The 13954-nt window shown below is 40.2% G+C and overlaps 1 protein-coding gene across 4 annotated transcripts in view; it reads left to right on the top strand.

Annotated features, from left to right (window-relative positions):
- Positions 1-8615, top strand: part of MDM4 (MDM4 regulator of p53) — a 38069-nt gene extending 29454 nt beyond the window's left edge. For 3 of the 4 annotated variants that reach the window (XM_047076633.1, XM_047076635.1, XM_047076634.1), the window contains exons 8-11: positions 921-1081; positions 2564-2713; positions 4384-4464; positions 6392-8615. In XM_047076633.1, the coding sequence (XP_046932589.1) occupies positions 921-1081; positions 2564-2713; positions 4384-4464; positions 6392-6964 (965 nt within the window). In that variant the 3' untranslated portion in view covers positions 6965-8615. Of the gene's footprint in view, positions 1-920; positions 1082-2563; positions 2714-4383; positions 4465-6391 lie in introns of those variants that run through there. The other variant, XR_006961556.1, reaches the window with a different exon arrangement.
- Positions 8616-13954: the final 5339 nt, after the last annotated feature.

The raw sequence follows: 13954 nt of genomic DNA, 5'->3' as shown, positions 1-13954 counted from the left end.
GGGCAGGGATCATTATAATTTGTAAGTAGATAGGTAACCTTTTGTTCTGACAGAGATCTATTTATTACAAAAGTTGCCAAGCACGTGTACCTCAGGACATTTAAACACTTGTGGTTGCCATTGGCGTGCCTGGTGCATTGGGAGGAGTAGAGGAGAGTGAGAAAGTAGGAAAAGAGGAAAGCACAGCAAAAAAAGATTGGATGATGGGAAAGAAAGAAAAGAAGTTCTTGTGGTAGCAACCACCTTGAATGCCATTTGGATGTACAAAGCAACATCTCTTACTTGGAATATGTGGGGCCTTCTTATGTTTTGGATTTGTAATATTTCTTGATTTTAGATAATTCCAGGAGAGCCCATTGATCTAGAAAGGACATACTTACTTGGATAACCTTGAGTTCAGCATTTTATGATGGTTGTTACCTGTCAAAACGTGAGTTAGTGAGAAACATTTCCTGAATATGTGGTAGCAGTGAGACTGCCTTGTCAACCTTGTGAATGCGCATTCCGGTCTGGGCTGCCTTGGTTCTGTCTCAAGTCGGACCACCATGCCGCCACCATTTGCAGTTCAATGGATCGAGCCATTATCAGGCATCATGTGCTACAGCGAGTCATTCTTTAGTTATTGCTGTGGTAAGAATGTTTAACATGCGAATAATGACCATTTTGAAATCCTCTAAGAGCACTGTCGTTGTTTGGATGCTTTCAGAGTTTAGATTTCTTGATAAATGATCCATCTACTTCTGGTGTCATTACTTACCAATGAATGAAGCCTAAATAGGAGGTTTGGCTCTGCCACTTTTGTCCTGGGTGTAGACATGTCTTTTTATCTGTCTTAGAAAGAGATTGTAAGTGTTACAAACCGAGTTTTGATTCTTAGTGTTGTGTACATAGTTACCATTCTTTCCCTTTGACCGCTGTAGGTGAAGACTTCATAAAAAACTTAACCCAAGGTGAGACCTCTAAGCTGGACCTTGGGTTTGAGGAGTGGGATATAGCCGGACTGCCTTGGTGGTTTTTAGGAAACCTGAGGAACAACTATACACCTAGAAGTAATGGCTCAACTGATTTACAGACAAATCAGGTAAATGTCACATTTGAAGAGGAACTTTTTGTTTTCTTTTGAAAGAGTAACATCCTTGGTTGCTCTTGACCACACATTGCATTCTGTAAGAATTCTCATTCAGTGCCACGACTTTAAGCACCATCTGTGTGTGCCTGATGCTCAAATCTGTATCTGCAGCCCTGACCTCTTCTCTTAAATGCCCACCTTCTATATTCAGCTGCCTACTCAACACCTTCACTTAGATGATCTGACATTTAACGTGTTCAAACCAGATTTTTCTTTTAATTTTTCTTTTTCCCCAAACATTCCTATCCAGCCTTTCTTTTTTCACAAGTCTACCTTCTATCCAGTAATTCTAGCCAAATCCAAAGGGATATCATTGATTTCTTTCTCTGTCATATGCCGCATTCACGTTGTCAGCTCTTTACCCAAAACATATCCAAAATCTAACCCCTTTTATTACTTTCGGTGTCATACCCTAATGCGAGCCATAATTATTCTCTTCCTTTATCTTATTTTATATTCTCCATTGCACTTCTCGCTTTGTGAAACTGTTACTCTGTTTTGTTTTATGTATCTCTTGTCTGTTTACCCCTACTGAAATGTAAGTCCAGGGCTTTCGCATCATTTACCACTCTATTCTGTTACCTGGTACTTAGAACAGTATCTGACACGTAAAAGGCGTTCCGTGAGCATTTGCTCAGTAAATGAATGGGTATATTATAGTGGCAAAATAATAAGTTTTCTTTTAGGAATATTGGAGAAAAGCATGTCATAAAATATCCATAGTTGAATGTGGAAAGAAAGTTATATTTAAAGTTGTTTGGGAATTCAGAAAGAAGATTTGAGTTACTATCAGTATTTCTCATATTTTTTTTTTTTTAAATTTTTTTTTTTTCAACGTTTTTTATTTATTTTTGGGACAGAGAGAGACAGAGCATGAACGGGGGAGGGGCAGAGAGAGAGGGAGACACAGAATCGGAAACAGGCTCCAGGCTCCGAGCCATCAGCCCAGATCCCGACGCGGGGCTCGAACTCACGGACCGCGAGATCGTGACCTGGCTGATGTCGGACGCTTAACCGACTGCGCCACCCAGGCGCCCCTCTCATATTTTAATAAACATTATTGACTGTCAAGGAAATGATGTACCACAGTTAATAGAATGTCTTCTAGGTTCTCAGAATACCACCTTTGGAAAGGAGTTGAGGGAGTGGATTCTATTTAGTTGAGCAGCTATGAATCTTTAGCCTTTAAGCTCTTTAGTACCATTTCTCAAGTGTTATACTTGAGTTACTGTTAAAGTAGAGAATTCTTTGCCAGACTCCTGCGAGTTTATACATAGTAGATGCGAAGTAGATGTCTGTGGAATGAATAGATGTCCGTCGAAGAAAGAGGCAAGGTGTTCTTTGGAGATGTGTAGGGACATTGAGTTTTGGGTTCATTTTTATTGGTTCAGCATCACTGATAAGCGTCTGACTATAAACCTTTTTTTCTACTAGGATATAGGTACTGCCATTGTTTCAGACACCACAGATGATTTGTGGTTTTTGAATGAGTCTGTATCAGAGCAATTTGGTGTGGGAATCAAAGTTGAAGCCGCAGATACTGAACAAACAAGTGAAGAAGTAGGGAAAGTAAGAGACAAAAAGGTATGTTTGGAAACATTTCGCCTTGTTTGTATCTACGTGTACCTAGCATAATCTGTTCAGGTCTGGTATCCCAACCCTTTTGTACAACAGATGACTCACATAATTCCCCCCTTTAATTTCTTTTTTTAAAGTTTGTTTATTTTGAGAGAGAGGGCACGAGGGGGGGGGGGAGAGAGAGAGAGAGAGGGAGAGAGAGAGAGAGAGAACGAGAACTCTAAGCAGGCTCCATACTGTCAGCATAGAGCCTGACGTGGAGCTCTATCCCGTGAACCGTGAGATCATGACCTCAGCCGAGATCAAGAGTTGGATGCTTAACCAGCTGAGCTTTTTACTCATTACTTTTTCATGTTTTCCTGTATCCAGTTTTAAGAGTCACATTAAGTTAACCAAGGCTGTCTTAAAAACAGAATAGGACTGTTTGGGTGAAACTCCTCCTCCTTTAGAAGCAATAAGCTGCCCTTTCCTGCTTGTCTGATCTCTCACTGTGGAGTTGTTTCTTTAGGAGACCTTTCTTTGCTAACAAGGCAACGTTCTAAATGGCCACAGCAACCTGTAGGGAAAGAAATTCTTATTTCTTGGACATCTCAGTGTCTTTCATAGCCATTTATATGTAAATGGAAATAGATGAGTTCTCCCTACGTATTTTAGAGTTTAAATAAGGGGAAAGAAGAGAGAACTCCAAATACACATGGCGTGAGCACACCAAGATGAAGCATGTGCTCAAGTCTCAAAAGAAATCGGACACCAGATCCAGTGTCCAACATTGACAAGATTCTCAGTAAACATTCATTGAATAAATGTAGCAAAACACACACCCTGAATAGGGTCATTTTTTTAATTTAAGGGATTTTCATAGTAATTTGGGTTCCTGAAGGATATGTTGGTGTGTTTGTAGGCAGATAGATGCTTAGGTCCTGCTAGCCTAGTTGTATGTTGGGAGCATTAGAAGGGACTACAAGTGGCTTGAAGGAAGACAGAGGGGACATTTGGAAACTTCCATGGAGAGAGGTGGGACTTAGAATACTTGAACTTGCATGAGAAAGTTGCTATACTGAGGTCCCTAATTGAATCATAATTGGTTTTATTCCATTTACCAGATCACAAAGTAGGGTGTTGTTAGAATTTTAAATTCCAAATTTTAAAATTTAGAAGACACTTCCCACATTTCTTGACTTTCTGTGTCCTGGTCCATGGGCATGTTGTTACAGGGCAACCAGAGTATCACTTAACTAGGTTTACTTTTGAATATGAAAAGTAAAACTTTGAAATACTTTGTTTTCATTCTTGACATCTCAGTTCCTTATTTTATATAGTATTCTCCACTTCCGTTTTCTCATGTAATTCTGAATGCCTACCTAGATTCCCAACATAAAAAAATCACATTTAATGATTTGTAGCTTTTCTACTCTGATATTGTTTATTTTCATTAAAGTCATACATTTGGGCGCCCTCTTCTATTTGATGACCTTTCTGGGTACTTTTTAATCATTTCTTCTACTAAAGTTCTGGCTGGGTGCATCTAGAATCATTTAAGCTATTTTCTTTCTAAGTGCTAGTGATGGAGGCAGAATGTAGTTTTAAATTGAAGCTCTTCTGTCTTTTTTGCTCTCAGGTTATAACCTCCTGTAAACTAGGTGAACCTCACTAATAAGATGTCTTTGCCCTCATAGGTGATTGAAGTGGGAAAAAATGATGACCTTGAGGACTCCAAGTCCATAAGTGACGATACTGATGTAGAAGTTACCTCTGAGGTAGGGGTATCTAGTAAAAGAGCTGTTTTGCACCCCTCGCCAGTGTGTACGTTCCAGCACTGCACTTGTGTTGAAGAAGGCCATTTCCCCCATTTCTATCTCCCTTTCCTTGACGTTAAGACATGTTGGCTTCTTTATATTTTGTTACAGGTTTTTATTGGAATTTGGAGAAAGGGTGACTTAAGTGCCTGTCTGTATGCCTTTCTCCCCGCTGACGAAATTCTTTGGACCTGATGCAGTGGACACACAGAGTTATTCAGAATAGTCCTGCACTGCTTTCCCCACTAGCCACCCCTCTGTAATCGTAAAGGTAGACTTATAAGCTATCTAAAATTCTTTGTCAAGTACAAAGATCTTATTTTCAGTGCTTTGTTAGAAATCGACAAATGGAAAATGGCTTAATTTCCACACAGGTTTATATTAATGGAGGGCTAGTAAATGAAAATGTAGTATTAAGCTGGAAAGGTAATAGGTATGGATTTGTCAGCAAATGACAACTCAGGTTTAGACTCAGATGTATACCTTTTCTCTTTTCATGCTGGTTCCCCATTTTCCTTTTAGTGCTTCCCTTGGCTAAAGGTGGGGGAAGGTGGTGGGGGAAGGACAGGGGAGGAGAGTTTACAGTTTGCTGCTTGGGGATAGAAAAGTGGTATGTTGTCTTTGGTTGATCCTCCCCAGCTCCTGGCCTGCCACTGTTGCCCATTATGGTAATTGACTGCAAATTATCTGTCCGTGTATAGCTAAGTAATAAAGTAGAATATATTGGTCTGTTAAGGGTTCTTGACCATAATACAAATAGCAGAGATAAGTGTTTCCATCTTCATCAGACTTCTTTGGCTACTTGGGCCCAGAAAATCTATTAAGCAAATAGACTGTATTTTATCAAATCAAAGATGCCATTGAATTTAATAAGCCCTATTACTTTATGTACTACTAAAAAAGAAAAAGTGATGCCAGTTAGACTGTGACACACCATCAGTTATGAATTCCAAATCTTTACGAAGCCCCTTTGAGTATCTGGATAGCATTTCAGATGAGATGTGAGGATCTTAAGCCGGCAAGAGTGTTGTGAGGCTCCCTGAAGACCACCCAGTTTAACAGATGGTCGCGTCCCTGCCTCTTGGCCCATGATATTGAGTTACGACTTTTAAACTTGAAGTGTGTGGCCTTTGTTCTGAAAGTAATCAAGTCTGCCTGTGTCCAGTCATTGATCCTGTCAGAGCCAGGCAATTAGCCACATTAAATACCCTTGACTTGTTCCAGGTAGCTACCTTTGCATTAAGCAAGGCATTTAAAATTCATTGAGCTCCAGTATCTCCTAATTTGGTATCTACTAATTTGGGTATGGAGGAGTAGGAAAAAAGTTACGGGCATCCAAGGACAAGAACGTTCATTTTTCAGAGGGTATGGTTTAGGCGTATAGTTAGCTAGTGAGAGACCATGAGTAAATTTAGTAGTTTTCAAATCTCATTTTAATTTTAGCTTCCTTTTTTGCCAAATTTTATATTTCTTAATTAGTGGGAAAGAATGAAAGTGTTCTCTTTGCTTCATTCTTTAGCTTCTTGCTCAGTAAGAGAGTTAAGTTGTACAAAGAAATGAACTAAAAAGAAGGCAGCAGGGAAAAGCCAGCAATCAAAATTCCATCCAGATGAGATAGAATGCCAAAATAATGAATTTAACTTTCTTAAAGATAGCTATATAAATCTTGACTTGAAAATGGCGGTTGTGTCACTATCATTGTAAAACTTGTCAAGACTTTCTTCCACGTGGCTGTGGAATTTGCTCATATGCGAGGCTAGACCACCGATGGGGAATGTCCGGACTCTCACTAGCTTAGTGAGATGATGAGCCAAGGCCTACCCTCCCTTTTCCTCAACTTCATGTTTGCCACGGAGTGAGTGTTAATTGGCTGCACTTGTCTTTGTAGGATGAGTGGCAGTGTACTGAGTGCAAGAAATTTAACTCTCCAAGCAAGAGGTACTGTTTCCGTTGCTGGGCCTTGAGGAAGGATTGGTATTCAGATTGTTCTAAGTTAACCCATTCTCTCTCCACGTCTGATATCACTGCCATACCTGAAAAGAAGGAAAATGAAGGAATTGATGTCCCTGATTGCCGAAGAACCATATCAGCTCCAGTTGTTAGACCTAAAGATGTGTATACAAAGGAAGAAAACCCTAAACTTTTTGATCCCTGCAACTCAGTAGAATTCTTGGATTTGGCCCACAGTTCGGAAAGCCAGGAAACCATATCAAGCACGGGAGAACAATCAGATAACCTTTTTGAACAGAGAACAGACACAGAAAACATGGAAGATTGCCAGAATCTCTTGAAGCCGTGTAGTCTGTGTGAGAAAAGACCACGAGATGGAAACATTATTCATGGGAGGACGGGCCATCTTGTCACTTGTTTTCACTGTGCCAGAAGATTAAAGAAGGCTGGGGCTTCATGCCCTATTTGCAAGAAAGAGATTCAATTGGTTATTAAGGTTTTTATAGCATAGCTAACTCAGCGAATTGCAGAAAATATTAACAGGGCTAGGTCATGTTTCAAAATGTCAGTATTGAGCATCTCTACTCAGTGTAGCCCATTACATCTGTTTATTTATTTAGGTAAACATCTGTGTTCCCCAACATTTTTGCTTCTAAACTTATATGGAATTTGAGAATGAGTTCTTTAGAACCAGGTTGCCAATTTGGGGGACGCTGTTAACATGAAAAGATACGTTAACCACTTCATTCTCTCCTCAAAGATGAGGATCTGGGAGAAAGCAACTGCCAGTACTAACAAAAATACATTAATTCTCTCACTTACCAAATTATTTGAAGATTTACTATTTCTTTAGTTAATTGTATTCCCCATTCTTTTTTTCTGTTAGGGAATGTTATTAGGCATTAGGATCCAAGGTGGCTATTAGAAAAATACTAAAGCTGACAAAAGAAATAATAATAAATTTGATTAGTCAAGGTATGTAATGCTATATAGATTGTTGCAGTCAGGCTGCACGATTCAGATAAGCTAAAAGAAAAGTCTTGATAAACAAGCGCTTTCTTCCATGTGTGCCTAGAACAATGGTATGGAGCATTTTTGCTAACATACTCCTAAAAGGATTTTGAAAAAGTATATGTAACCTTTTGCACATTTTACACCATGAGGTATATAATTAACAGACAAAGTTTCCTTTCTGGTGAGTTGTAGACCTCTGAGTAGCCAGCCTAAAACAAGCAATGGAACATTTCTGTCTCCTTAGAATGTTTCCCTGTTCCTCTTTCCAAGCAGTTCCCCCTCCATTTCGTGCCTCTCATTCTAGGTTAGCTGTCCTTTTGCACATGTTTAGTGTGACATCTAAATTTTAAAAATACCTTTAAATACTTAGAAAGGGTACCCTATCCGATACATTGTATATGTGCCTTAAAAATACTTTTCTCAAAGCCTTGGAGCTGTAGGTTTCGTTGATTAAAGTTATAGAAAAAGTCCTGTCATATAAAGTAGCAAAGCTGTTCTCATTTTAAAATTCATCAGCCAAATCAGATTTCACTTTCACTCAGAAAATGTTTGACTTTATTTTTAAAAATAAATGCATTAACACATTTCTGGCACAACCGTCTCAATTACAGTTCTAAGGTAGGTAAGGCATAGAATTTTTAACCTAAGCTCCCTTTGCTTTACTCTGTCCTCATTATCTTCTGAGAATCCTCTGGAGGTTTTTTGTTGTTCTTTTATTTGATGCCTCTAGAGGTTTTTTACATTCTGAGGCAATGCCCCATAGTAAGATTCTAGATGGGTGAGAGGCAGCCTTTCCTTTGGAAATAGGGAGTTATGGCAGTTGTGAAAAGGATATTAAGAAAAATGGTAGATCTGAAGAAGCCTTATCTGAGCACATTAATCTTAGGACAGTACAAATGGAAGTTGAAGACCTTTAAGCTGATGTCTTTATACCTATCCCTGCCTGCTTTCTCCATGGAAAAATCTTGAAGTATGCCCAGGGGTATGCATATGAGATTTTGGGGACGAGGGCCCTAGAATTAACAAATTTACTGATTCAAAAAATTACCTGGGTTGCTTGTTAAAACAGCCCAAGTTTATTTTTATTTTTTTATTTTTTTTAAATTTTTTTTAACGTTTATTTATTTTTGAGACAGAGAGAGACAGAACATGAACGGGGGAGGGTCAGAGAGAGGGAGACACAGAATCCGAAACAGGCTCCAGGCTCCGAGCTGTCAGCACAGAGCCCGATGCGGGGCTTGAACTCACGGACCGTGAGATCATGACCTGAGCCGAAGTCGGCCGCTCAACCGACTGAGCCACCCAGGCGCCCCAAAACAGCCCAAGTTTAAAAAAAAAAAAAAAAAAAGCCAAACTCGAACCCCCCACCCCCCACTTTGCCCTGGAGTTTCCATTTGAACATGTGTTCCTGGAAGCTGATTCAAGTGGTCCACAGACCACACTTTGGGAAGCCCTGCCCTAGAAGGAAGGGTTTTCCCAGTTACAAGAAGTAGAATGAACAAGATCATTTTTAGCAGCATATTTAATTTTCTGAGGGGGAGTTTTGTTAAAAGTTCTAGAATTTTAAAACTAGAATGCACTCATATACTCAAGCCCCTGTTATTTTGCACTTGAGGCTAAATTTAAGGTTAAATGACTGTCAAAAGTCACAGCTAGTGATGCAGCTATTACTAGAATCTAGGTGACTTGTAGTAAATCTCTAAACCATGCTCGCTCCCTTGTCGTTGTTTGTTAAATATATAAAGCGGGATGCTTCTCGAATTTGTGGTAGCTCATCATCCTAAAATACTGCAGAATGTGACTTGCAGCCAAACTAGGACTTTAGAGAGAGTAATAGCTTTTAACACTTTCTCCCCAAAGAAAAAGGCCCTATAAATGTCGGGCTTTCTTATATAATCAGATGTCCTCCCACAGGGAGGACAGATAAAGGTGCAGAGGAGCCTGATCCATTGTCTCCAGTATTGTTCCTTCTTGGGGAAGGAAGTTAAGTTCCTGGCTGTCTCTAGGCATCAGGGACAAGGGTTTGTTTTCCTTCTAGAAGTAGAACGAGTCCTTTGAGTTTAGTGTTTTGTTAAACCATGGTAAATGCTCCACCACTCCTGCAATTTAAATGACTTTTTCCCCTATTTTCTCTCAAGTACTACTCTCTTCATAATAGTTTGATAGCCCTCAATTTTGTTTGATTTTTGCCAGTTCGGCGCTTTTGCAAATGGTAACTTAAAGGAGGGACAGGGAGAGTTGGGGATCTGCACTTGTACCCTCTGATTCCTCTTATGAAAAGTCGCAGGTTTTTTTAGAAAATTAAAAAATTGGAAAATTTTGTGTTTGTAGATATTTGATGCCAGTTTTGGTACATCCTTGCCTAGCACAGGATCCTCTTTTGCTACTCAACTTTCCTTCTCCCCCTTGCTCACCTGGGTTTTATACTGTCCCCGTTACCACGAAATACTTTGCTTAGAACATCCCAAGCTGTATGTTTGAGCTGTGAGTGGTATAATAACCTAGACTCGGGTTTCCTGGATCTCTGATGAGAGCCGAGAGCCGTGGGACTGACTGCAGCTGTTACAGAGAAACGAGCGATAGTATCTGCAGGAGGAGGCAGCTGGTATTTCTTGGTAGCTTCTCTGAAATCCGGGATGCCGCTTCCCCTGCAGATTGTTTCCTTCATCCCGGATCCCTATCCTGTGTAATCACCCCTGGGAGTGGAGGATAGCAAGCAGGACTTGTCTATTCCTTGGGGTAGAATGGGTGAAGAGTCCTACAAAGGGCCACATCACGCTATCAGAGCAGTTCGTTACCTGCATCTTGATTTGTTTTTGGTTTTGTTCTTTTTTTTTTCCATGCTACTGCGGTACAGGTATATTTTACTCACTGCCAGTAAAGCAAGACATAGTTTGTACGTGAAGTCTTCATAGTTTTACTTCTGCCAGGTAAATTCCTAATTTCCAAACACTACTATTTATCTTTTAGTTGTATTTAGGGTGGACAGTGTGCTCTGGTGTTCTGGAAACAGTGCCAGTTTACCGCTCTTTTTTTAGCAGCCCGTCTGATTTATCTCCTTTTCTCCCTTTTCACTCCCAGATGCTTGAGTGGAAATCTTGATTGTGAGGAGGGATCTCTTAAAGTGGGTGCCAGTGGAGTTTAACTTTTTTGCATCATGCCATAGATTTGTGATCAATGAAATCATACCATATTAGCACCAAATTTCTTTTTCCCTCTTTCTTTCTTTCTTTCTTTCTTTCTTTCTTTCTTTCTTTCTTTCTTTCTTTCTTTCTTTCTTTTCTCTCTTTCTCTCTTTCTTTCTCTCTCTCTCTCTCTCTCCCCCTCTCCCTCTCCCTCTCCCTCTCCCTCTCTCTGTGTCTTTCTGTCTTTCTTTCTTTCTTTCTGTCTTTCTAAGTAATCTCTATGCCCAACGTGGAGCTTCAACTTCTGACCGAGACCAAGTTGCATGCTCTACTGAGCCCAGCCAAGCATCCCGGCACCAAACTTCTTATTTTAATTACCATTATTAATATTTATGATCAGGTTACCCTGGACAGAAAATTCAGAGCAAAAGTGACAAATCTTAAGAAACAATGAATTTTTAGGTTACAGCTAAAAATGTCTCCTGTCTCATTAACTCCCTGTACTTGCACTATACTTATAATATTTGCTATGCTTTTGTATTAAATACTTAAATCAGACTTGATAAAAATCTTTTTTTTTTTCAACGTTTATTTATTTATTTTTTTTGGGACAGAGAGAGACAGAGCATGAACGGGGGAGGGGCAGAGAGAGAGGGAGACACAGAATCGGAAACAGGCTCCAGGCTCTGAGCCATCAGCCCAGAGCCTGATGCGGGGCTCGAACTCCCGGACCGCGAGATCGTGACCTGGCTGAAGTCGGACGCTTAACTGACTGCACCACCCAGGCGCCCCCAGACTTGATAAAAATCTTAAGACCAATGCATATTGCCATTTTTTCGTAGTCCATCTATGGAATATCATAGGTTCTCGGTCCTAGGCTTGAACAATGGGTCAGCGTCTAGCCAAGCCAGCCTACAAACTGCCATGAACTTTTCTAATATAAGATGGAATCACTGCCAAGCATTTGAAATATGCAGTTGTGTTTTAATAATAATTTATGTATATTTAGGTGTATATAATGCTTTGTAGGACATGGTTTTATTTGTGAGAATTTTTAATGGTCAGGATCATTTGTAACCTTTTTTTTTTTTAATGTCAACTCAATGCAATATTTGGCTCCTTTGAAAAGTCATTAATGAGAAATTGGTGAATGCTAGATCTTGGGTTCTGCAGAAGTATTGTGTTATCTCTTGGTTCTCTTTAGAAATGAGGAAACTTGTTAACCAGTTATTTGCAACCCCTCCCCCCGCCCCGAGAGTTATGTGAACTTTGAACTATATGCCTTTAGATACTGTGAATCTGTTGTTTTCCATTTAGCCAAGTATCTACTTAAATTGTTCATCAGAGCCCTAAAGAAGAATTTACTTTGATGGTTCTCTTCATTCATGGGTGTGTATATATGTATGTACATACACTATCAAGACTGCTAATGCCTTTGCTGAAAATGGCTATAAAATAGGAAGTAGCTGTGTTTAGGATCTGCACTTCAAAGAGAAAAAACCCGTAAGCTCTCCCCTGTGCCAAAAGCAAAATGTGCAATGTTTACAAATGTCTGGAATTTTGCACTGCCGTAGGGTATGCTGAGGTTACTTTGCTGGATTTGTCCGGAAGGTGATTAATGGAGTTGCAGTTCAGCGTATGAGGAGAGATACTGAGGGTCTGCAGCTGAACTGAGGTAGTGGTTCAAGTGACTCCCTGGCCTAACTTGGGGACAGTTTTTCCAGACTGCTTTGGGACATCCTTTCCGTGGACAGAGCTTTCCTCGGTCACCATTGCTACATTCGTCCTTTACAGGAGCCGCCAGATCTCTTCTCACCTGTGGGAGATTGTATCCTAAGCATTTTGAGATCTTTTGATAGAATGAACGTGCAGTCCCAAGTAATGCCGTTACTGGTGCATGTGACCTTGTTAAAGAAAATACAACCTTAAAGAACACTCGGGTTTACTGTACCTCCGTCAGAGCCTTTTGAATGACTGAAAATGTTACAGAGAAGTGTATCTGCAGAAAGAAGTAGCTGATATCTCTTGGTAGCTTATCCAAAATCAAAGATGTTGCTTGTCCTGCAGATTGTTTTCCTTTATCCAGGATCCTTATTTGATACCTTCTGGGAACATAGCACAGCAAGTGAGAGTCCTCATTTCTTGGGGTAGAATGGGTCAGGGATCTTGAAAAGGGTCAAGTGCTGTAGAGTAATTCCTGTGTCAGAACAGTCGCTATCATTCGGCAAATGCTTTCTTGAAAGTTGACATAATCACTAGAACACTGACACCTATCAGAACACCTAATGTCTTATCCTAAGGCTTTTTTTTTTTTTTTTTTTTAACAGCTACCTTGATGTCCTACCTTTCCTCTTCCTTCTTCCCTTACCGTTGCTCTTTTTTCCTCAGAGTTCAAAGAGGTCTGCTTCTGGATACTGCTTTTATACCAAAGGCCTTCTGTATCACCCCCTGGGTGGTTGTAACTACAGTGATCTTTAGATAAGATTCCTCTTTTCCAGTCGGTCTGGGGGAGTGTTTCTGTTGGAGAGTTAGGTGGCAGATTCTAGCAATCAGGAGGGGAAGCTGTGACATCAGAGCTACTATCTAATAAAAAACAACTCGTAGTTTAGGCTTCCTTTGCGTCCATGATGGGAGAACAGGGAGGGCAATCAGTGCCACTGTTGTCTCCGCACTAAGAGATTGAGGCCAGCCTTCCCCTTTCCTACAGGACTTTTTTCCCCTTCAGTTTGCCTTGCTTTTTCACTTCCTTTTAAAATAATCAAAATGTCTCCTTTTGGGTTTTTTTCTTTCCTCCTTTTAAAAATAATAGAAAATGTTTTAAAAGGGGAATGAAATGTTTCTGGCCTCCTCAGCACTTGGCAAGGTAGAAGTTGTAAGCAGCCTTTGAACAGGACTCTGTCCTTAGTCTGTAGGCACTATTACGTGCCTTTTGGGTAGAGATGAGGAGTGAGATCATTCCACCCTCTGTGGTCCTGGTCTTGACCTTCTTAAGCCTCAGTTTTTCCCATCTGTAAAATGAATACTTGTACTACCCTTTTTCTACCTCAGTTTGTTATGGAGATAAAGGATGCGGGAGCAACCTAACCTGTAAATTGCTTTAAATAAGATGTTCAGAATTGTTATACCAAGCTCTGGGGTATGTATTCAGAATACCTCATGTTCTGGAAGCCGAGCACAAGCTCCTCTCTATGCCTGCCTAGCAGAGCCTATGTTGCTTCCTTATACCCATGCCTCTAGCCCATCTATTCTTTCCTTGCTATGAAGCTCTTGACTAGAAAAGAGGCCATCTCTAGGTTCTGAGAGAAGTGTGTGTAAATTTGGATAGTAGATACAACTGCCACGCTATGGTCTTGATCCACGAA

The sequence above is a fragment of the Lynx rufus genome, unplaced genomic scaffold, assembly GCF_022079265.1.
Source record: "Lynx rufus isolate CCGP_SWC_20201006 ecotype Redwood Valley unplaced genomic scaffold, mLynRuf1.p SCAF_15, whole genome shotgun sequence".
Lineage (NCBI taxonomy): Eukaryota > Metazoa > Chordata > Mammalia > Carnivora > Felidae > Lynx > Lynx rufus.
Note: the sequence above shows the minus strand (reverse complement) of the source record. Positions and strands in the feature narration are given on the sequence as shown.